At 45.6% G+C, this 26,635-nt stretch overlaps 1 protein-coding gene across 1 annotated transcript in view; it reads right to left on the reverse strand.

Moving 5' to 3' along the window:
- The window catches only part of LOC128544524 (voltage-dependent T-type calcium channel subunit alpha-1I-like), a 110,526-nt gene extending 86,553 nt beyond the window's left edge, over positions 1-23,973 (reverse strand). Inside the window, exon 1 of the mRNA XM_053514698.1 lies at positions 23,732-23,973. Within this exon, the coding sequence (XP_053370673.1) occupies positions 23,732-23,970 (239 nt within the window). The 5' untranslated portion in view covers positions 23,971-23,973. The remainder of the gene's footprint in view (positions 1-23,731) is intronic.
- Between the last annotated feature and the right edge of the window lie 2,662 nt (positions 23,974-26,635).

Genomic DNA, 26,635 nt, shown 5'->3' on the forward strand with positions numbered 1-26,635 from the left:
ACACACACAGAGCAGGTTCTAACACACACACAGTTCAGGCTCTAACACACACAGAGCAGGTTCTAACACACACACAGCAGGTTCTAACACACACAGAGCAGGTTCTAACACACACACAGTTCAGGTTCTAACACACACAGAGCAGGTTCCAACACACACAGAGCAGGTTTTAACACACACACACAGCAGGTTCTAACACACACAGAGCAGGTTCCAACACACACACACACACAGCAGGTTCTAACACACACAGAGCAGGTTCTAACACACACACAGTTCAGGTTCTAACACACACAGAGCAGGTTCTAACACACACAGAGCAGGTTCTAACACACACACACACAGCAGGTTCTAACACACACACAGCAGGTTCTAACACACACACAGTTCAGGTTCTAACACACACAGAGCAGGTTCTAACACACACAGAGCAGGTTCTAACACACACACAGTTCAGGTTCTAACACACACAGAGCAGGTTCTAACACACACAGAGCAGGTTCTAACACACACACACAGCAGGTTCTAACACACACAGAGCAGGTTCTAACACACACACAGTTCAGGTTCTAACACACACAGAGCAGGTTCTAACACACATAGAGCAGGTTCTAACACACACACACAGAGCAGGTTCTAACACACACAGAGCAGGTTCTAACACACACACAGTTCAGGTTCTAACACACACAAAGCAGGTTCTAACACACACAGAGCAGGTTCTAACACACACACACACAGCAGGTTCTAACACACACAGAGCAGGTTCTAACACACACACAGTTCAGGTTCTAACACACACAGAGCAGGTTCCAACTCACACAGAGCAGGTTCTAACACACACACACACAGCAGGTTCTAACACACACAGAGCAGGTTCTAACACACACAGAGCAGGTTCTAACTCACACAGAGCAGGTTCTAACACACACACAGCAGGTTATAACACACACACAGCAGGTTCTAACGCACACAGAGCAGGTTCCAACACACACACACAGCAGGTTCTAACACACACAGAGCATGTTCTAACACACACACAGTTCAGGTTCTAACACACACAGAGCAGGTTCTAACACACACAGAGCAGGTTCTAACACACACAGAGCAGGTTCTAACACACACACACACACAGCAGGTTCTAACACACACACAGCAGGTTCTAACACACACAGAGCAGGTTCTAACACACACACAGTTCAGGTTCTAACACACACAGAGAAGGTTCTAACACACACAGAGCAGGTTCTAACACACACACAGTTTAGGTTCTAACACACACAGAGCAGGTTCTAACACACACAGAGCAGGTTCTAACACACACACACACAGCAGGTTCTAACACACACAGAGCAGGTTCTAACACACACACAGTTCAGGTTCTAACACACACAGAGCAGGTTCTAACACACATAGAGCAGGTTCTAACACACACACAGAGCAGGTTCTAACACACACAGAGCAGGTTCTAACACACACACAGTTCAGGTTCTAACACACACAAAGCAGGTTCTAACACACACAGAGCAGGTTCTAACACACACACACACACAGCAGGTTCTAACACACACAGAGCAGGTTCTAACACACACACAGTTCAGGTTCTAACACACACAGAGCAGGTTCTAACACACACACACACACACACACACACAGCAGGTTCTAACACACACAGAGCAGGTTCTAACACACACAGAGCAGGTTCTAACTCACACAGAGCAGGTTCTAACACACACAGAGCAGGTTCTAACACACACACAGCAGGTTATAACACACACACAGCAGGTTCTAACGCACACAGAGCAGGTTCTAACACACACACAGCAGGTTCTAACACACACAGAGCAGAGCTATAACACACCGAGGGGAAATAACACACGACACACCGTAATGATGCAGTAATTACACACCGGGGATATAAAACAGTAATAACACAGAACCGCAACAAACTTTCATACTGCATATATAGAGATTATGTGGTTGCCATGGCAACATTTAGAAAGACAGATGCCCTCTGTGATCAGAAATCCCATAACGACACACAGAACAGTGTCTCTACAGCGCACCGGGGACTCGATCCCAGCACCTTCTGGTCACTAGAACCCGGCGTGTGATCTGCTGCAGGTGTGAGCCGAGGACAGAAGATTAAAGCGGCCGTGTGCAGCAGACGAGCCTGAGCGCTAATTGTATTATTAATAGCCCGAGTCCGGCTGCTTTGTGATGCTAACTAGCAGAGCGGAAGGTGGCGATTTGTCTAAACAGCGCTGGTATTTGTGTGTGTGTGAGTGTGTGTGTGTGTGTGTGTGTGTGTGTGTGTGTGTGTGTGTGTGTGTTTGTTGCTAAAAAGCTACTAGAGAGCATCCGGCCCTATCAGCAGTGTGGAGCCGCGCAGAACCGAGAGGAACTCAGTGGTGTTATCAGTGTGTCTGCTAATCATCTTAGCCTTTGAAATGAAAGAGTCTGATTAGCATCGAGTGAACAATAAGAGCAGAGCCCCCACCGAACTGAATGAATCTATGGGTGTGGTCAGATGTTATGGGTGTGGCTGGACTGTACATGATAAGTGTGTGTGCAGTAAGTGGGCGTGGCCAGAGTTTATGCCGGGGGGGCGGGTTGTGGTCCTGGTACATGGGCTTATATGAAGTTTTATTTTTTTCCCTACTTGTTCCCCAGTTTCCTTTTATGGTCATTACTTCCTGTGCTCGTTATCACACACTCGTATCACATCGTTACGGCTGACACAGATTTCTCTTCAACCCGAGCACTAAAATTGGACGAAAGTCTGATCCGATAGTGTTTCCACATGCGCGAGACGAGACGGAAAAACATAACCTGAACGATTTCCAGTAGGACTTGTTAATCAGTGGCGGGTTACAGGAAGCGCTCGATGATGCTCCAGGTTGCTTAGCGCTCAGTAAAAGCCTGCGTAAGCGCCGCGCTCCTCCACTCTTCCGTTTATTGTTTCATCTGCGTTTTCCAAGCTGGAAGCAATCATCGCTTTCATTACAGCCATTAAAACAGCGCTGATTCTATTGGCTTAATTTAATACACCTCTTAATGCGCTCTGAAATATGGATCGTTCCACACCAGAGCTGAAAAACACTCCAACTACAATAAAATCGCAGATGAGATCGGACCTGAGCAGAGAGAACACCAGGGGGGGGGGGGGGGGGGGGGTATGAGGAGAGAAGCAATTTGTTTACACAGAAGAGAAAAGCGGTGAACATGAAGATAATAAGAGAAGTGCAGCACGGCGCAGAGGCGAGGGTTCAGGGTTCTGCAGCGAGCTTTCTCTCCTGTTTCCTCCGGTGAAGACGTCTAGAAGAATATTCCTCAGGAGGGGATAAGGGTAAAGCGGAGAGACAGGCCGGGTCACTGAACACCGCGGGTCTGAAACAGTCTCACGTCATGACACGGGCCTCGCCATCACGCCACGATCGTCCCAAATAACACACTTATACACACACACACACTCACACACACACTCACACACACATACACTCACACACACACACACACACACACACACACACACACATACACACACACACTCACAACCTGCTGTCTACGAGCACTACTTACAGTTCTGCCTCACTAACCCTACATACAGCAGAGTGCAAAAGTTTACACACCCCTAGGAGAGAATGTTTCAATCCACCGTTATATCTGTTATAGCTGTAGTTATTGTCACCAACAAGAAACGAGACGCCAATCAGTGTTTACAAGAAATAAACAAAGACATTAACTGTTTATTTTAAACGTATTAGAAGCACTCTGTGTGTGTGTGTGTGTGTGTGTGTGTGTGTGTGTGTGTCATTACAGAAACTGAAGTCATTTAAACACATTTTTGCTCTTTCACTTTTGCATGCGCGTTGTCCCTAGAGGGCGCTGTACTCATATGTTCATTCATTCATTCATTCATTCATTCATTCATATTCTATATTCTCTTTAAAAACCTCAGGCGCTAGACAAGTTATACCTTAATTACACACACACTACACACACTACACACACTCATTCACACACTACACACACTACACACACTCATTCACACACTACACACACTACACACACACTACACACCCTACACACACTCATTCACACACTACACACACTCATTCACACACTACACACACTCATTCACACACTACACACACTACACACACTCATTCACACACTACACACACTCATTCACACACTACACACACTCATTCACACACTACACACACTACACACACTCATTCACACACTACACACCCTACACACACTACACACACTACACACACTCATTCACACACTACACACACTCATTCACACACTACACACACTACACACACTCATTCACACACTACACACCCTACACACACTACACACACTACACACACTCATTCACACACTACACACACTACACACACTACACACACTCATTCACACACTACACACACTCATTCACACACTACACACACTCATTCACACACTACACACCCTACACACACTCATTCACACACTACACACACTACACACACTCATTCACACACTACACACACTACACACACTACACACACTACACACACTCATTCACACACTACACACACTCATTCACACACTACACACACTACACACACTCATTCACACACTACACACACTACACACACTCATTCACACACTACACACACTCATTCACACACTACACACACCATTCACACACTACACACCCTACACACACTCATTCACACACTACACACACTCATTCACACACTACACACACTCATTCACACACTACACACACTCATTCACACACTACACACCCTACACACACTCATTCACACACTACACCCACTCATTCACACACTACACACCCTACACACACTCATTCACACACTACACACACTCATTCACACACTACACACACTCATTCACACACTACACACACTACACACACTCATTCACACACTACACACACTCATTCACACACTACACACACTACACACACTCATTCACACACTACACACACTCATTCACACACTACACACACTACACACACTCATTCACACACTCATTCACACTCATTCACACACTCATTCACACACTACACACACTACACACACTCATTCACACACTCATTCACACACTACACACACTACACACACTCATTCACACACTACACACACTCATTCACACACTACACACACTACACACACTCATTCACACACTCATTCACACACTACACACACTACACACACTCATTCACACACTACACACACTCATTCACACACTACACACACTCATTCACACACTACACACACTACACACACTCATTCACACACTACACACACTCATTCACACACTAGACACCCTACACACACTACACACACTTATTCACACACTACACACTCATTCACACACTACACACCCTACACACACTTATTCACACACTACACACCCTACACACACTCATTCACACACTACGGGCACTCTGAGACACCAGTTCACCTCATATGCATGTCTGTGGACTGTGAGAGGAAACCGCAGAACCCAGAGGAAACCCACCAAGCACGGAGAGAACATGCAAACTTCACACACCTGCTGTCCTGCTTACGTTAATTGGACCAAAAAATGCAGCTTGGAATTATGTGTTACAGAAAACAACCCGGATGAAACCCACACAGGGAGAAGGTGTGTGACTCCAGGAGGAACCCAGTTCATGTCCCACCAGTCCTCGCGGTGGACTCAGACTCGATCGGACATCGGATATTTATTTTGGCGGACTGAAAGCCGGTCTCACGGCTCTGCATCAGTGTGAGTGACAGCGGACACGCCGAGACCCGGGGTGATGGACGCTGTGACATCTGGAGACATGATGTTTTGACAGAGTGTTTTAGAAGTAGTTTTATATGTGTGTGTGTGTGTGTGTGTGTGTAGGAATAAGGCGTAGAAAAGAAAGCCTTTATCTTGACCTTTTGGAGACGTCACATCATCATTTAGAGCGTCTCTCCTCGATGGAATCTGGAACAGATCTCCCAGCCTCCCGGCGGGCGTCCTGATTAGATCGTGATTATCGTGTCCTCTCAGTGTCCCTTTATCAGCAGCGTTACGCCTGTTATTTAATCTCTGGTGTATCTGAGCAGTCAAACTTCTCTACTCTCAGACTGTGACTCGGTTCAGATCTCATCTCATGCATCTGGATTTTGAAGCTCGTCTCTGCGTTTCTCAGTCAAAGGGTCATTTAATATGCAAATTAGGTGATTAAGCTCCCTCAACTTCCTGTTTGGTTTCTGGTTTCTAGGTGCAAAACCTACATATGAGCACATTATATCAGCATATTCTGTGCGTGTGTGTGTGTGTGTGTGTGTGTTTGTGTGTGTGTGTTTGTGTGTTGTGTGCGTGTGTGTGTGTGCACTTGAAGGACCCCAGGTCTATAGAGAAGATTAGGTGTTACACAGTAAAGTAAACGAGCCGCGGCAGAAGATGAATAGAAACACACACACGGAGTGACACAACACAACACAACACAACACAACACAACACAACAATCGCGTGCCTGCATGTCAGTGCAAGACAGTTTTAATCCTGATTATTTAAAAGAAAAAAAATGAAAAGCCGACATTTTCAACAATTAGACTCATTCTCATAATAAACTATTTTCTATTGCTCAGCTTTTATGAAACACTAACATTTTTCTCTTTTTTATGAAACACACATTTTCTCATCGTGCTTTTGCATGACCGTCGTCATAATCCCTCCGTCTCAGCTCACTTCGGCTTCGGTCACGTTAGTGCAGTCGAGCTGAAGCGCACCGACGCAGCGGGCAGACAGCGGGACGTCGAGTGAGACGATGAAGCGTATTGGCAGCTCGGTATGACGAGAGACAGCAGGGGGCGATGTGGAGCACGAACACAGCCCAGGGCTAGGAAGAGTCTCAGCGTAATGCTGTGCACTGTATACAACAATATTCTCTCACACAAAGCTGGACAGACGGAAAACTACGAAGCAGACACTACGGGTGTGTAGCAGAACTAGATCTAGATCTGAATTCATCCAGCCAGCTTATTAGCATCGACTGCGGTGTTGCTGCGTTTCAGCTAACTAGCTATATCCGGCTTGTGTTTCTGAACCGACACAGAGCTCCATCATGGCTTGTGTTCAAGATCTTTTTTTATAAATCACAACACACTCTTTGTCTCCGCCTCATTGCTCTGCTTCTGTCTCCTCTAACCTCCTTAAGACCCCGAGAACAATGCTCGATCATCAGAGCGCTAATGATCCAAAACCGGAACACTGATACGGATACGTTTCCGATCTCAGCTCTGTATCTTTCCGTCTCCGAGTCATAAATAAACGGCGTCGGATCCACTGAGTCAGCGGCAAACGATCGGCCATTAGTTAGACATGACGGGCCTGATGGAGAGTCTCCGGTGCTCACAGCTGTTCTTTAGATAAACACATCTGTGGTGTGAGAACCGGGTCAGGATCCATATTAAGCATGTTTTATCACACAGAGCAGCTCTGATTTCAAATGAAACCGTTATTATGGGCTGATTAGGGTTGTGTGTGTTATTCATTACTCACGGCGCCGACAAGACAGACAGACAGAGAGACAGAGAGACAGACAGAGAAGATGCTTTAATATTAATGATCTCGGTCTGATCTCGTCCGGGGATTTATCCTGAACTCGTTACCCAGTTTGGTTCTCATTGTTGACTCATTAAACTCTCTTACGCCTTGTTGATCTACTCCATCTCTGAATTAATCCCTGCGTCTGGACCACCGCTAACGATTGTGGAATTTCTTCATAATGAAACGTAACAACAGCTGCAGTTCTTTGACCCCACAGGTAGGCCGCCAATACTTTCCCTGGCTGTGGGAGGTGAGATGATGGAGAACCAGACGTCCAGGCGATTTATCACCACTGGATGTTAAATTGCTTTATTGATCTGAGTGGCTTTCACAAACGAGTCCCGACCAACCCAGAGAGTCATGAGTTCTAGACTCATCCGTCCATATTTCAGCGTTTCATCATGAACCCGAGAGCCGGGTCGCACCGGACCGGATGGAAAGCACTCTGTGTGGGCGCAGAAGTGGAGAGGGTTTTAAATGGAATAGATCTGGACTGAATCAGAGCGAAGATCATTAACACCCACATGATTTACGGATCGTCGTATTCCTGAGATGAACACACAGGAGGATGGAACTTAACAGAGAAATGCTGGATTCAAGTTTAATTACTGGACCTAACACCTGACCAGTCCTGGTTTTTTATCAGGTCTTGGGTTGGGCAGGAGACCCTCTACACTGCTTATCTTGGGGACAAAATGTCTTCTGGCGTGGCGTCTGTCCGCGTAGACTGATGAAGGAGATGTTTAGGCTGTGAGCTGTCTCAGATGCTCTATTGGGCACATCGAGCTCGGCGTTCCTGAGTGATGGATGGTGTAATGGGAACACTTCTACAGCGAGCGCCGAGGGACGGCCAGGGGGAGGAGACTCTCTCCGGGACGGGTCGGCTCGAAACAATCCGGCTTAGACATCATATACTCATGGAGGAGAGCCGGAGCACAACGTAAACACAATAATACTGTAACACCTCCGGGCAATTCCACACAAACACCAGCCTGGCCGCGGAAACACACGGAGAAAACGACGGCGGTATGAAGTTCACTCGCGGATAATAATCACATTCCACTGTTTTTAACTTTAGAGATCAAATATCTGGAGAACTGACTCGAACACTTTCACTTCTGAACATTTGGGGTTTATTTAAGTCTCGTTCATGTTGGATCCAGAGAGGGCCAGTGTGTGTGTGTGTGTGTGTGTGTGTGTGTGTGTGTGTGGTGTTCACATCTGTAAGTCCCTGAATATTTGAAACTCGTAAGTCACTTTGTGAGTTTATAGGATTTGTCCTCATTGTCTTCAGGAGTATAAATGACTGCGTGTGCAGAGACTAAACTTGTCTCTAAAGCTGGAGACATTTTTCTGGACACGAATGTCACTTCTCTTCTCTAACTCTTCTAAGAGCAGAAATAAACAAACTCTGAAAGAACACCCTACGTATTTTCTTTGCCCTGTTTGTCCGTCTCATTTCGCAGAACAGACAACCTGCGTAACCTCATCGTCCACGTCTCATCCTTCCTCCATAGTTTCCTCTTCTCTCTCTCTCTCTCTCTCTCTCTCTCTCTTTAGTTTCCACACAGAACACTAAACCACCAGACACCACGGTCAGTTCCTCACACTCTGTCTTCATCAAAATCGTTTCTGTCTCATGTTATATTCCACCAACTTGTGAGAGATGCAAAGTACCAACACCAGTTAGGGATGTTATGCATTAAAGCTTTTACGCTTGTAATTAATTGAAATTCCTTAAAATAATTTTATGCAAATGAATTCAAACTCATCAAACGTCCCAAACATGACACGCGGCGCATCTGATTGGGCAAATTACAGAACCGTAAGTCAGAGATGCACACACACACACACACACACACACACAGCTCTGAGATCAGCCCTACAACTGGAGACTATTAACTATTTGGTCTGTATATATTTACACGCTGCACGTCACCACCTGGATGTAACTAAACAAAACGTTGCGAGTCTTCCATTAGATCATTACTGCAGTGATTAATGCGGTTCAGCTGTAACATCAGGGGTTCTAACTCTACTGATGCAGTGAGGAGCTTCTCATTTCTTACACAACCATGTCAGAAGACACATCCTGTGGGCGTGGCAAAGATGTTCCTCTGTTTCAGAAACATCAAATTATTATTATTATAAAAACATCCTGAACGAGTGTGATGGGAGATCATGGGCGTGTCAGGGTGAGAAGGGAAGGACATGAAGCGATGCTCCCATCATGCATAGTGTCCACTGTACAAGCCTCTGGAGACAGTGTTATGATCTGGGGTTGATCAGTTACTCAGGTCTAGACTCAGTAACGTTATGGGGCAATAAAATGAAGTCAGTGACGGTGTGGGGATTCATCAGGCTGAAACTGTGAACGAGATTTCACTGGGTTGAGGAAGCATGAGACATCATCATCATCATCACATCTTGGATCACACCGTGTATTTTTGGGATGTGATGGAGAAGGCGGTCTGACTCTTCAATCACGAATAAAAGATGTTGGAGAGACACTGGACAGAAATAAATGTTGTGACGTTACATAAGCTTATCGAAACGATGTCACGGCTGCAATCGAAGCGAAAAGCGCTCCAACAAATATTAGAGTGTGTGACTGCCGGGCGGTGTAAAAGATGGAGAGAAGGTCTGAGCCTCAGTATGATCTTAAGACCAGCTGGTGCTCGGCTTTGACTGCTATAGACACGTTTTTGGATTCATCCAGTGTGTTTGGATTAGTTCCTTCATTTCTTTATGATTTCTATAGAATCCTCCTACACATTCGCTCCAGGCCATAAACATTAGTGGAGATACCAGTAGAAGTTTCTACTGATTCATAGAGACGTTAGTGATGTGTTACTGTTGTTCCTCGCTTGATGATCTGCACACTCCTGTGTCTAATAAAGATAAATCTGGTTTTACACTTGACCAGATCCCACCTGAGTGTGACCATCTGTCCAGGTACGAGAATCATCCAGGACTCCAGGCTGCACGGGGACGAGCGGGTCAGAGGAACACTCGACGTCAGCTCATAGCTCACACACAGAGATACTCACATGATGAAATGAATCATTTCTGCCCACTCAATCAGATCAGGAGAAGAGGAGCTCCTGGAGCAGCAGGTCTGTGTGGAGCATCGGGCAGGTTCTCCTTCCTCTCGTCCTTAACTCTGTCACGTGAGAAGATTTGAACACACACAGTCTGTGTCCATCAGAGTCTCAGGAGTCCATCTGTATTAGACTCACTCCATGTGATCCTCTTCAAAATGTATAATTGTGATTTTATTAAAATATTATACATTAATTACACTCAAGTCTAAAACACTATTGTATAGTCAATACATGAATTAAGGCTATGTTCATTTAGGACAATAGTAATGGCACCCTATCAAAGGAGGAAGGCTTAGTGTTAGTGAGAACGCCGCGCTTTCACTGTTTAGACCATGTTTTGTTTTTCAGTTCTCTTTATCTTTATGGGATTTGGGGGCGTGGCTAAATGTAACGCAGCTTGACTGGCATCTACAAAAATACATTTACACATCTTTTCTTAAAAAAAAGCTTGAAAGCCATGGGTGAGAGTAGGTCTGTACGGTCCGCAGTACTGAGGAGAGAGCAGCTGTCTGACTAAACCCACATTCACACCCAGTCACAGAAGCACTTTCAGTAAGAACACACATCTGATAACGTTATGGCGTCTTAAACAACACGCCGTCTCTGCACTCATCACTTCTAAGTCCTTCTCAATCGCCTCTGAACCGTTCGTGTCGTTCTGTTTACGGCTAACGCTTAGCTATAAAGCTAACTAGCATCTAACACAAGGCTGAATCCCAAATCCCTCTCTAACCCCTGATCAAGGGCACTACTCACTGTGTGGAACAAGGGAGTGTACACCCTACATAGTGCACTATTTGGGATTCGACCCCAGAACCCTGAAGTTAACAGAGCTGATATTCTAAAGTGTAATAAGTGTAAATATACAGTAAATCTGGTGAGTTTCTCAGGACCGTCCACCACCTCCATGGTTTATTCTCATCACCTGTCGCCTACAGAGTACCGAATTCAGTAACATGTCAAATTTCTGAACATTAAAATTAAGCGGATCAAATGCATGTCTGAAGGAATTTCTTGAACAGTTAAAACATCTGTAAAGCTCAGGCCAGCTGTGCATAAAATTCCTCAAATCAGTAGGTGTGTTCCATTCCTACTTATGCTTACATTTTTATAAATGATTGTGTTTGTTTAAGAGCATGATTTGTACAGCAGTATTAAATTATTTCCGCTATCCGTTTTAGAGAGTGTGTAAGTGCCGTGGTGTGTAACATAATCTGTGTATCGATTTGCCTGAGAGCTAATGAAACACAATGAGGTGTGAAAGCCAAGACGTGGCATTGTTAATAAACATCACTGCTATTCGCCGACTAATTTAATATTAAACTACAAACGTATAAATCAACCAGCGGCGTCTCTAACCGTGTGTCTTACACTTATACAATAGATAAAATATAACTTGTATAAGTAAAATAACAAAACAAAATGTGTGTGTGTGTGTGTGAGAGAGAGAAAGAAGTGTATCAGGTTCCCACTTCCCCTTCCTGAGTGAACTCTATAATGAGTTGATTAAGTGTTAGCATCTTGGGTAACTAAATATCCGGTGGACATAAACGTCTGTCGCTAACAGTGTTAAGCGCGACGCTCCGGAACGACCTCTATCGATTACGGAGATAAATCCCGCTCGGGCGCTACGGAGTGATACGCAATCGCGTCTCCCATCCAGCAGTCTGAACGTCTGCAGCGTCTGAGTCACAGCAATTACAACTTTGAAACAGGAATTCCAGGCTAGGAAGCGCATGTGGGATTCGATTTACAGCACGCGGTATTAGAGAGTAAATCCGAGGCGTGAATTCGAGTAAACAAAATATGAGACAAAAACACAAACATTACAAATGAAACCAGCTTTCTGCATAATGCAGGGTCTCCTGGAACTCCTCCCAGAAAGAGAAAGAACAAATCGGAGAGACAGATGCTGCTGTTTGCTATCCGATACCATCAAGGGAAATGTGTGTGTGTGTGTGTGTGTGTGTGTGGATCTCTCCGGAGAACATTCCTCTCTCTCTCTCTCTACCTCATTTGTCTGGGAAATTGGCCAAAAGGAAACATAATGATGAAGTGTAGCCGTGTGGCAGCTCGCTGCCTTAAAACAAAATTGAACTGAATTACGGCGTCGTCTCTTATTCAGAGAGGAAGCGAGGGAAAGATTGCTGCGATTAAACCCCGAGCTGATCGACTGGAGCTTTGTGTCCTCACAGACATCAGAGATATATAATGTGTGTATTAAACTTTATGGAGTTAAAATGAAGTTAGCATTCAGGCGCTTCACATCCCTCACTCTCCTAAACAGGGCGTGTCGGGAAGCCGTCGTGAACATCAGTGAAGACGGAGATCTGACTGAGGAGCGGGCGAGAAATACTGCTGCATGGACTGCAGTGAGTCACTCTGCTACAGCTTCAGTGGCACGGCTCACCGAGGCTGCAGAGACACGCGGTCACCAGACGTCTTCATCCGCTCGCGCGTTAGTGTCTTAGATTATAGGATAAAGATCCTCTAACCAGAGACCTGCAATTAACCAGCACAACTCCACTCTCCTCCTCATATCACCAACCAGAACAAGCTGCTGTTAGAAACCAAACTAACCAGGACGGTTAAAGGTCAGGACGGTCGGTGTTCAATCCCGGGCTGCACATCGCCATAATCTCACCAGTTTACTCTGATCTCGTTTCTCAGCATCTGTGTAACCTTTTAAATCCAGAAATTGTGGGATTTCATCTCTATAATATTCTAAATCATTTCTCCAAATCACCACAGAGCTGAGTTCCACCTAACACTGGGATTAATGGACCCTGTGAGACCAAGAGGACTGTAGAAACTGGAATACTGGAAGGGTGATAGAACGGGAGGGCATTTGATCAATGACTATTTGGTGTAATGTAAATGCTGGTAGTATAAGGAGTGCATGGATCAATAGGAAAACTGGGAATAGGAGTATTAGGATCATAGAGAATGCCTTAAGTATAAGGAGTAGTAGGATGAATGGGAATAATGGGATTATAAGGAAGGAATAGGGGGACCATTGGAAATGCTGGGACTATAAGGATGTGTGGGATAAATGAGAATTCTGGGAGTATAAGGAGTGCTGGGATCAATGGGAACGCTGGGATAATACGGAATTGTTGGATGAATAGGAATGCTCGAGTTTATGGAATAGTGGGATCAACTCAAATGCTGAGACTGATGTAAAAATGAACACTGGAAATGATATGATCACACGTGATAGTTGAAGCACTGGGAATGCTGGGATTATACAGTAGGTGCTTAGAGCCGTGGGAGTGCTCTAAACACACAGTGAGAACCGGGAGAGTGATGGGGTTCCACTGGATGGAGTCCCATGTCATTATGGTCATGAGTACACGTACAACACTGTAATGACCTCAAGCTCTTGAGTGAAAAGTTCCACACCCATCACTCTGCAGTATAGCTCTTATTACAGAGCTATCGGAATAATGTGGATTGCAGGAGACACTTGGAAGATGGGAAATCTGGGATTTCTGGGAACATCAGTAGCATTAGAATTGCTGGAATAGCTGGGGTTACTTGTGAGGGTTGTGGAGTACATTAGTCTGGTGAAGTTTAACTTTTTTTATTTTAATGCTGCATTTAAAATCAGAACTTGCTGGACACCATGGGGAAAAAGAGAATAAAATATATTGGGAATAAAGTGGGAATGCTGGGATTGCAGTAGGGATTGTTTTGAACGCTGTGAGAATGCTGGGATTGATGGAGATTGTGATTCTCCATAAGGATACACACACAGCTACACGCATAACCTTTGAGCAGCATTAGTCTTTTCAGAAATCTTTGCTGTCATCTTGGAATTTAAAAGGTCAACATGGAGCACTGTACATGTTTTGTGTGGCATTTACTTTAGCTCCTGGGGGAGAGGGGGTAGACAACGGAAGAAGCTGGAACACTGGGATAGATTTTAAGCCGTATGATCAGTGGGAATCGTGGGACTGATAAACCAGTTGGAGGGGAATTGAGAGCATGCAGAGTGTGGAAGATACTCAGAGTAGTAAAGATGATAGATGGCTGGGATCGAAGGAAATGGGAACAACGAAAATCACAGGACTAGCCATTCCCGGGAGCAGTGGGAATGCCAAGAATACTAAAGCAGAGTGATTCAATGGAAATACTGGGAGCGTGGAAGATATTTTAACCAATTAGGGAGCTAGGATTGCTGGAGAATACTGGAAAATTTGTGAAGAAAATGGTTAGCAAGAATGCTGGGATTTCTACAGCCTGTAGGTATACTGGAGGTGGTGCTAGAAAAAATTCATCTAGATAAAAACACTGGGATTGCTAATGACTCCTGAAGTTTTTGAAGTGCTGAGAACATCGAGTGCAGGAGGAATGCCAGAATTTATAACGACTATGGAAAGTATGGAACTCCTGGAAACTGTGGGGTCTGTAGAAAGGCATGGATATTCAAGAGGTTTCTAGGAGTCTGAAGCAGGAAAGCTTGGGTTTGCTGAAGACGGTGGGAATACCGGACGTTCCTTAAAACAGCAGGGCGGGTAGGAAGGCTCTGTGGGAATACTGTGGGAATACTGGGAAAGCTGGAAACTGTCCATCCGGCAGTGCTGTTAGAGACGTTCATGTGTTTCGAGTTTTCATATAGAGCCACAGAAACGTCCTGGAGCTGCGTGCCGCTGGTTTTCCGAGAGCTTTGCTGTAATCCATGAATTTAAAAGGTCATGACGCGGCTCTGTGAAAGTTTCCTGTCGCTCGGGGGAAGAGTGGCGCGCCGGTAACTCAGCACAACCGTCCACTCGTGTTATTTTAAAAAACGTCTGTTTACATATTTGTGTTTATTTTTTGACCAGAATGCGTTGGGCTCCGTACACTCGAGCTCGCCGCGAGACGTGACGCCTGTGTGTCTTACACGCTGCAGTTAGTCACGCGGGAATCTATTCATCACACCTTAATCAAGTCAGATTGGAAAAGAGTCAGGCATTGGTGTTGCACCTTTACACACACACACACGCACACACACACACACACACACACACACACACACACACACACACACACACTCATTCTCCAAGCAGAATAAGCAGCGTGGTGTGATGGTTCTGGAGTACTATAGCGCTGAGGGGGCTCCGGACCCGCTGACAGTGACAAAGCGCTGCCATTTTAGCCTCGTCCCAGGGGTCACACCTTGTGTGTGTGTGTGTGTGTGTGTGTGTGTGTGTGTGTGTGTGTGTGTGTGAGCACAGACTGACGGCAGAACCTGTGACTCGGCTCCGTTCCAGGTGAAAGGCTGCAGGAATGGCCTTTGTTTATTATATACTGCATCTCTCCTTTTCATCTCATCTCTTCTGGGAGTATAGATTCTTCCTCTGACCACTCTCTCACACACACACACACACACACACACACACACACACACACACCTCCTCGTTTCGCATTGTGCTGTTCTGAGGTTTGGTCCAATACCGCAGCAGGGTAATTAGGGCAGCGCCAGTCCTCCTACCTGTCTTGCAGTCCTGACCTGGCGCTCCCACACACCCTCACTCACTGTAACTCCAAATCTTACTTCCTCCAACCTAACACACACACACACACATCATTTCTTCCTTCTTATTTTCATCTCTCCTTTTCTGCCTGTCTCAGCGTTCCTCCACCTGCTAATGAGAGATGTTCCTAATCCTCCTGACTGTCGTGCTTCTGCTCAAACGCGCTCGTCTCTCTCCCAACATTTAAACCCTGAAGACGTACAGTATATATTTATTATCCCTCGCTCTCATCGCAGCATCGCAAACAGGAAGTGGATTTCAACACAGTAATCAAAAGCAGCGCTCATGAAGCTGCACGAAACCTAGACGGGCGTGCGTGAGGGTTCAGTGTGATGAGGTGACGTCACGGCAATGGCGAGTGACGGAAACATCGCGCAAAGCCCTGGGCGAGCCGAACGGCCACAGGGGGCGCTATTTGTTGACAACGAGATTTACTTTTAGCTGTTAAGTTGTCAGGGGTCGATCTGTGGAGTTTATAAGACGCCAATCATTCTGTGTAGATCAGCATTAGGAGAGCTTTACTGAAGAGCTACGAGATGAAATGATCTTAAGTTGATAAATTTTAACATCTAATTGAAACAACATGACAATCATTCTAGATAAGCTCTTCCTGACATAAACACTTATTAGTGTTAGTCCAACCTACGTCAGCACAACACCAGACTGTGTTATTAACTGAGCTGTGGTGTGTTAGAGCGGATCAGAGTATTCAATAATACGTTTCTTAAGGCCTACATGGAACCTACACAACCTCACCACTACAGGACTGTATAGAGGTACCTGTACCTGCAGGTGGAACATGTGTGCCTTAAGAATTTTAGTAGTGGTTAGCACTGTCGCCTTGCACCTCCAGGTTCTGGGTTCGATTCCCGGCCAGGCTCGATTCCTATCTCTGTGTGCATGGAGTTTGCAGGTTCTCCCTGTGCTTGGTGGGTTTCCTCCGGGTTCTCCGGTTTCCTCCCACAGTCCAAAGACATGTAGGTTAGGCTAATTGGCGTTGCCAAGTTGTAGTGTGTGAATGAGTGTGTGAGTGTGTGTATGTGTGTGTGTACCCTGCGATGGATTGGCACCCTGTCCAGGGTGTACCCTGCCTCGTGCCCTAAGACTCCTGGGATAGGCTCCAGGTCCCTGCGACCCTGAATACAGGATAAAGCGGAATAAAAGATGAGTGAGTGAGTGAGAACTAAAATGTTGATATAAATTTGCGAAATTCAAAGCATTTTCACCATACAAGCAAACAAACCGAACACAGAACTAAGTTACAAAATGAAAACATTTAAATGAGGTTTAATGCCTATTTATTTCGTATTTTACTACATTTACGTGTCTTTTCTAAATGTCTTAATTGTTTTTATATGCAAAAATATGATTATAGTGTTGGAGATTGGTAATATTGGTAATATTTTGGGTGGCTGGAACGGATTATCTGTATTTACACTATTTCTTATGGGACAATGCGTCTCACAATACAACATTTAAAAATTAATTAAATTTACATACGCTGAAGTCCAACTGTATAAACATTTATAACAGCTTATTCCAGCAGGTCCAGCTCTGTAATCTTTATGAACGTCTTGCTACGACAGGCCTCGCTAACACCTGCCGCGTTTCTCTTTTTAATATCTGAGTTGTGTGAAGTTCACAGATGTTGTTTATGTATTTAATTTAATAAATACAGATCTTTATTCAGCTGAAATCGATATCGTAGCAGCTAGAAACAGAGGCTAACTCCTACATCGTCTAACGTAGTAATGCTAATCACATGCTAGCTCTAAGACAGACGTCCTTCTACTGTCTAATGTGAGTTAAAGTGAGATGATGGATCACAGAACAGCATGAGGTCGCGTTTAGGTGTTTGTGTTAGCGTGAGCGTGTTAATGTGCGAACGTTCTTCACACTCTACGTCTGTCAGAAAACACACCTGCAACAGGTGAGAGTCTGAGCTCTAACAGGTTTGTTTTATTTAACTCCAGTCAATAGAGAAAGTCCAAAGATTAGTCTCCAAGAAAAATCATTCTAAACCTCCATTTACATCCGAGTGGCTCTAATAGAAACCTCCTGGCCTTCTTTAAAAGCCCATTTAACCCGAGACGCCGCGCGCACAATTCATCGCTAATGGCCCGTCTGTAGAGCCGCTCTTATTCTCAACAGAAATATACTCCTGCGTTTAAAAAGCCATTTCCAAAACCTCTCAGCCGAGAGGACACGACCAGCGTACTGACCAGCCTGGGGGGGAGGGGGCAGGGGACGGAGAGAGAGAGGAAGACAAGGACAGAGGGACAAGGAGAGAGAGACAGTGAGACACAGCATCCACACACCCTGAATATCTATAAACCCAATTAAACCTCACTACTGTACAGATAGTTACTGATAGTGTCAGTGTTGTTGTTATTGTTTATAATATCTTTTGTTTACCTTCTATGTTTTTCTTTCATATTTAATAAGTTTATAATTTTAAACAGAGTTTTACATTCAGATAGATGTTATTTATAACGTAATGATTCAACAATGTGAGAAAAAAGACAGAGAGACAAGAGAGACAGAAAGAGACAGAGAGACACAGAGAAAGGGACAGTGAGACAAAAAGACAGTGAGACAGAGAGACAGTGAGACAGAGAGACAGAGAGAAAGGGACAGTGAGACATTGAGACAGAGAGAGAGAGAGACAGAGAGAGAGAGACAGAGAGACAGTGAGACAGAGAGACACAGAGAAAGGGACAGTAAGAAAAAAGACAGAGAGACAAGAGAGACAGAAAGAGACAGAAAGGCAGATGGGGCGAAAGAGAGAGACAGTGAGACAGAGAGACACAGAGAAAGGGACAGTGAGACAAAGAGACAGTGAGACAGAGAGACAGAGAGACAGAGAGACAGAGAGACAGAGAGAAAGGGACAGTGAGACATTGAGACAGAGAGAGAGAGAGAGACAGAGAGAAAGGGACAGTGAGACATTGAGACAGAGAGAGTGAGAGACAGAGAGAGAGAGAGAGACAGAGAGACACAGAGAAAGGGACAGTGAGACAAAAAGACAGTGAGACAGAGAGACAGAGAGAAAGGGACAGTGAGACATTGAGACAGAGAGAGATAGAGAGACAGAGAGAAAGGGACAGTGAGACATTGAGACAGAGAGAGTGAGAGACAGAGAGAGAGAGAGACAGAGAGACAGAGAGACACAGAGAAAGGGACAGTGAGACAAAAAGACAGTGAGACAGAGAGACAGAGAGAAAGGGACAGTGAGACATTGAGACAGAAAGAGAGAGAGAGACAGAGAGACAGTAAGACAGAGAGTAGTGCTGTGGTCCAGCAGCAGGTGTTTCAACATTTAAGTGTCAGTGTTTGTTATAAAAGCAATCAGTTTTACCTGAACGGGAAAAAACAGGACACACACACACACACACACACACTCACACAGGCACACACGCACACACACACACACACCTGAGCGCAGCAGTGACACCTGCACCTGTAGAACTCTGTATTAATTACATGAACTTAATTTGTACAAAAAAATCTGTTTAAAATACTTTAATTCTCATTTAGTCAGCCAACATCAATCACAATTATGTGTGTGTGTGTGTGTGAGAGAGAGAGAGTGAGAGAGAGAGAGAGAGAGAGAGAGATAAAGGCAATTACAGAGTATGTGACAAAGATGGTGAGAAGATACAGGGAGAAACGGAGAGGACGAGATCCAGTGGAGATAAAGATGGAGTTCTCTCTAACGTCACTGATGAGGAACCGAACGATGAAGATGAAGAAAAGAGCGGGAAAATGAGAGTAAAGTGGACACATGGCCTCCGAGTGGGACAGTGGTGGAGTCACTAGCTTACTCTGGGTCACAGTGTGTGTGTGTGTGTGTGTGTGTGTGTATGTGTGTGTGATTTTTTAATTCTACACTAAGTGTGTGAGGATTAATCAACCAGGTTAACGCTGTAGTCAGCTGACAGAGGGGTGGAGCCATGCTAGCAGAGAGCGAGAGTGCGGAGACTCGCTAATCCCCTCCAGCCGACTCCGAGGCAGAGGGCGGGGCTTATCACATGTGTCACGTCTGGAGTTCTGCTGGGAAACGGCGTGGTGTTCGCGCAGCATGATAATTAGAACCGAAGGTTACCGCGTACACCTTGTTTTAAATCCCTCTCTCACACACACACACACACACACACACACACACACACACACACAGACAAGACTTCTCCTCCATAAATCTGTCGACATCAAAGTCAATCAGCATTGTTCTACAAACAGGCTCCGCCCACCAGCCTCTCATTTACGGCTCAGAAACACCCACAAGAAACCAGAGCGAGAACAGGTGTGTGAAAGTTCTTTCTCCTTTCCCCTCTACCTGTCTCTCTGTTGAGCTACACATGTCTCTCCTGAGCAGCCAGTGATCCAGACCCCCTCTGTCCTCTAACCTGTCTGACTTGTCCTGGTGTCCCTCTTCTGGTTGGAGATCTCGTCACATGGACGCCCCGTGTGGTCTGTCTGGGATGTGTGTGGTGACTGGGGACGGTTCCACTTTACCATGAAGACGGTCCTGTCCTCGGCTGATACAGACAGCTGTTCTCTGAGGACTCGTGACTTCAGTCACTCGATAGTTCAGGACTGGAGTTTCCTACAGTCTACCTGAGCCTCCAGGAACGAACTGGACTCCATATGAACTTTTCCACATCTCCTGTTATACTGAACTTCCAGCCAACTAACACACAGTATGAGTGCAGATCAATCCCTGCTATCCGTTATCACCCAGATGAGGATGGGTTCCCTGTTGAGTCTGGTTCCTCTCAAGGTTTCTTCCTATTACCATCTCAGGGAGTTTCTCCTTGCCACTGTCTTACCCTGTTGTTAAAAGTGCTGTACAAATATAAAATGTGGCACTTCTCTGATTTGTTTGTTCGTTTTTTCTTTTTATTGTCAATATGAAACAAATTACTTTAAAATAATGTTATTTGACGTCTCTGTACAGATAAATGTAAAGTAATGAATTAATGAATGAAATGGTGTGATAAATAAAACAGTAGATGGAAACGTGTGTAGATGATCAGGGAACAACTGGACGTGATAAATCGATAGAAAGATGAATCTTTGGTTTGGTGGATGTGGCACACACACACACACACACACACACACACACACACACACAAAAGGTGCTTTAAAACATCATGCTACACTGAGCTCAGGAGGGAACTCATCCTCTAATCCTCTAATCATTACGTAATACATCGCAGCTTCACCTGTGTGTGTGTGTGTGTGTGTGTGTGTGTGTGTGTGTGTGTGTGTGTGTGTGTGTGTGTGTGTGTGTGTATCCAACCCCCCCAAACTGACGACTTGAGCAGGTCACTTGTACCAGCGCTGAGACACTAATCTCATTTAGTCTCGTCTTAAAATAGGACGAGTCTCACAGACAGACACGGACACAGACATGTCCTCAAAGGAAAATAAATCCTTTTTAAACTTTTAAAGGGTCTCACGCACACAAAAGTCAGCCTCACACACACACACACACACACACACACACAAACTCACTCACACACACACACACACACCCACACACACACACACACACACACACGCACACACACATACAGATTAATCTGCACCGCCCTTTTACGTCTCTGTAATTCACTATAAACTTTAGCCACCATGCTATTATTGCTAAATGCTATGCTGTCTGAACACACACACACACACACACACTCGTCCTGTGTATCTCCTTTACCTCATGACCTTCACTTCAGAAAGTCCTCACAGGGTCAAAGCGTTAAAGCTCCGCCTCAGCGTTTAGCGTTACCATTAAATCAGGATGCGATCAGAGCGACGCTTCTGTAAGGTCATGTTCCACACAGGCTCCGCCCACACCTGCTTGCTTGGTTTATATGCAAACAAATGCAGATTTTACACACACACACACACACACTAATTGGACTTTTTCTCCTGAATATGCTAACCATGCTAGCAATCCGTCATGCCAGAGCTGTTGCTAATAAGGCGTCCGATGGAGCCGCTAGTTTATCAGCTCCGAGAAATATATTTTCTGCCCTTCTGTCCTCTCAGGGGTCGTAAATCATAAAAAAGCCACATGGGGGGAGGGGTTATAAGGGGGGGCGGGGGGGAGGGGTTATAAGGGGGGGCGGGGGGGAGGGATCGAGTGTACAGGGGACGGGGGGGTGGGGGGCTCCGGAGTCACTAAACAAAACTAGAAGCTTCTCTATTGCACGCGATGCGAAATGTCTCGATATACACTCATCTAATCCATCAGAAGAATCTGATTAATTCTTTAACAAGTGAATACAGGTCTAGTGTGTGTGTGTGTGTGCGTGTGTGTGTGTGTGTGTGTTAATGCAGCAGCTGAAATACTCCTCAGTGAGGCACTTTATTTTTGCCTCTTTTTCGCTCCAAACACACCATTCTATGTAAATGAGCTCCTGCTGAGCCACGCCCCCCAGGGAACAGCAGAGATGAGCAACAAGCCAAAAAGAGAGGCTCTTCTCATATGAGGTCACAATAGGGTGGAAGATCTTCACTGGATTGTTTAAAGCTCAGGCCAATACACACAAGGAAATGCAGGATCTCTTTTATACACATGACTTAAAAGGGAATTTTGCACAATAGTTGCCCTTTAATGTTAATGTTACATTTTAGATTTAAGGTTTTATACGGCAGATCTACGAATGTTTACACTTTGACGCTAAAACACACACAGGCACTTAGGTTTAGCAGAGAAAAGTGAGCAGAAAATGTGTTTCGGTAAAAAAAAGTGAAAATTAGAAAGTATGGTGACCTTTGACCTCTTTCACATGATTTAATGTGACGACTTCCTGAAAAGCAGCATCATGTATCACCCTGAGCATTAGCATTAGCTTGGACAATTAATCACGAGAAATCGACTTCAATGCTATTTAAGGAGCTTAGAGCTTTTAATAAATTCCAGTTTATTGCTGAATCAATCTTCTCCATCACTACTGCAAGTTTAAGGTGTTTAAAAGCACTCCAGATCACCACAACGATTAGCATTAGCATGAAGCATTAACAGCATCATTTCTTAAAAACAACAAAAGCAACAAAAACAGCATCATCAGCACCAGCAGCAGCATCAGCTCGCTCTAACCATGAGCTCAGAGGACTGAGGATCTCTAACCTGATCAACCGCTGCAGAAAACACAAGCAAGTTCTTCAGCCAGAGGATCAGAAACCGAACAAACTAAGCAAAGACATTTCTGATTATTTAAAATATCACAAGTATGAATTTTAGTCTGCTTCAAACCATCATTAACGCTTAAAGATCCTAAAGATTAAAGAAGCACCACTATTAGAATATAAAAGTTTTAAAGAATAAATCTTTCTTACACAACCATTAAACATCTCAGTAGAGGATAAACCATCTTTATCTTTAACCCTAACCCTAACCCACACACACCAGTAGAAATACACAGCCATGATTTTTTCCCCCCAGAATGCTTGGCGTTAAAGTGACCTCACGTGGCAGCGAGTGAAGGATATGGGCTGGACACCATGCGGATGCACCAGTTGCGAGGACATGTGGTCTGCTTGAGGCAGAAGAAGACCACGGGTGCCAGCTCTGGAAAGGGCACCACCAAAGCGCTGAGGTCGTTGCTGACATCATCGCCTGGCCCCACCTCCTCAATGATGTCATCCCCTTGGATAGGGGTGTAGTCCTCATGCAGCCCGGCTCCTATGTGGCCTACGGCCAGGGGCCCGGGACCCTCCTCGGAGGTCATCGTGACGCCGTAGCTCCCTGGAGGAGAAGAAAGTAATGTTAGGAGTCAGGAGTCACCAAGAAATTACAATCAGGAAAATGCAGTGGAAAAAAACCTCGGATTACACACTCCACTCCGCCAGTATTCCCTGTTCTTCAGCATTCCCTACATTACAACATTCTTTACACTCCGGCATTCCACACACTCTCACTTCCCCTACACTCTCCCTTCCCTTCCCCTACACTTTCCCTTCCCCTACACTCTCACTTCACCTACACTCTCACTTCCCTTCCCCTACACTCTCACTTCCCCTACACTCTCACTTCCCCTACACTCTCCCTTCCCTTCCCCTACACTATCACTTCCCCTACACTCTCACTTCCTCTACACTCTTCCTTCCCCTGCACTCTCACTTCCCCTACACTCACTTCCCCTACACTCTTACTTCCCCTACACTCTCTCTTCCCCTACATTCTCACTTCCCTTCCCCTACACTCTCCCTTCCCCTACACTCTCACTCCCTCTACACTCTCACTTCCCCTACACTCTCACTTCCCCTACACTCTCCCTTCCCTTCCCCTACACTCTCCCTTCCCTTCCCCTACACTCTCACTTCCTCTACACACTCCCTTCCCCTGCACTCTCACTTCCCCTACACTCTCACTTCCCCTACACTCTCACTCCCTCTACACTCTCCCTTCCCCTACACTCTCACTCCCTCTACACTCTCACTTTCCCTACACACTCACTTCCCCTACACTCTCCCTTCCCTGCCCCTACACTCTCCCTTCCCTTCCCCTACACTCTCACTCCCTCTACACTCTCACTTTCCCTACACACTCACCTTCCCTACACACTCACTTCCCCTACACTCTCCCTTCCCCTACACTCTCCCTTCCCCTACACTCTCCCTTCCCCTACACTCTCACTTTACCTACACTCTCATTCCCTTCCCCTACACTCTCCCTTCCCCTACACTCTCACTTCCCCTACACTCTCACTTCCCCTACACTCTCCCTTCCCCTACACTCTCCCTTCCCCTACACTCTCACTTTCCCTACACTCTCACATCCCCTACACTCTCACTTCCCCTACACTCTCCCTTCCCCTACACTCTCACTTCCCCTACACTCTCACTTCCCCTACACTCTCACTTCCCCTACACTCTCCCTTCCCTTCCCCTACACTCTCACTTCCCTTCCCCTACACTCTCACTTCCCCTACACTCTCACTTCCCCTACACTCTCACTTCCCCTACACTCTCACTCCCTCTACACTCTCACTCCCTCTACACTCTCACTCCCTCTACACTCTCACTTCCCCTACACTCTCACTTCCCCTACACTCTCCCTTCCCTTCCCCTACACTCTCACTTCCCCTACACTCTCACTTCCCCTACACTCTCTCTTCCCCTACACTCTCACTTCCCCTACACTCTCACTCCCTCTACACTCTCACTTCCCCTACACTCTCACTTCCCCTACACTCTCCCTTCACTTCCCCTACACTCTCACTTCCCCTACACTCTCACTTCCCCTACACTCTCACTCCCTCTACACTCTCACTTCCCCTACACTCTCACTCACTCTACACTCTCTCTTCCCCTACACTCTCTCTTCCCCTACACTCTCACTTCCCCTACACTCTCACTTCCCCTACACTCTCCCTTCACTTCCCCTACACTCTCACTTCCCGTACACTCACTTCTCCTACACTCTCACTCCCTCTACACTCTCACTTCCCCTACACTCTCACTCCCTCTACACTCTCACTTTCCCTACACACTCACTTCCCCTACACTCTCACTTCCCCTACACTCTCACTTCCCCTACACTCTCACTTCCCCAGCGTTTTCCATGAATCTGACCTTTCTTTGATCCTCAAACAATAAATTACACTAGAATAAACGTGGCTTGTTCTTATTTGTCCAGTTCTCTATTTTATAATTTCTAACTATCGTCCTTTTACCGGCCTGGAACTAAATTCATCTTCCAGTTATTATAAAATTAATTGTGTGTGTGTGTATCTAGATCTTTAAGGATGGAGATAAATGAGTCAGAGAGGAAACCTACAAAGCACACACACACACACACACACACACAAACACACAAAGTGTAATGCTAAGCACTGTGACTCGTCCTGGATGGTGTGTGTGTGTGTGTGTGTGTGTGTGACCGAGGCTCTGAGTCTCTCCTCAGCTCCATCAGCCTCTAATTATTATTCAACTCACTTCAACTCATCGAAATCATCAACTGGAAAAGCATTCAGTGTGTAGGAAAAAACTGAATATCCGTAATGAGCTGCTCTATATGTGTGTGCGTGTGAGCGTTTGTGTGTGTGTGTGTGTGTGTGTGTGTGTGTGTGTGTGTGCGCAGTAGCACTCAGCATTACGTCAGTCGAGTGAGAGAGGAGCTCCAGCCCACTCCATCTCGTCTCCACTCGCTCTCTGACATCTATTTGGTTTTCATGCAGTTCAGGACAAAAGCAGCTTTGAATCCGTAACACATGGCACATGGTGCACACGCAGACACGCACACACACACACACACACACACACACACACACACACACACACACACACACACACACACACACACATATCAGCAGACTAAATTACAATAACTCATTCAACACCTGAATAAAGAACACAACGCAACATCAGGCGGCCAACAGGACGCGCAGAACC

The sequence above is a fragment of the Clarias gariepinus genome, chromosome 16 (genome assembly GCF_024256425.1).
Source record: "Clarias gariepinus isolate MV-2021 ecotype Netherlands chromosome 16, CGAR_prim_01v2, whole genome shotgun sequence".
Classification (NCBI taxonomy): domain Eukaryota; kingdom Metazoa; phylum Chordata; class Actinopteri; order Siluriformes; family Clariidae; genus Clarias; species Clarias gariepinus.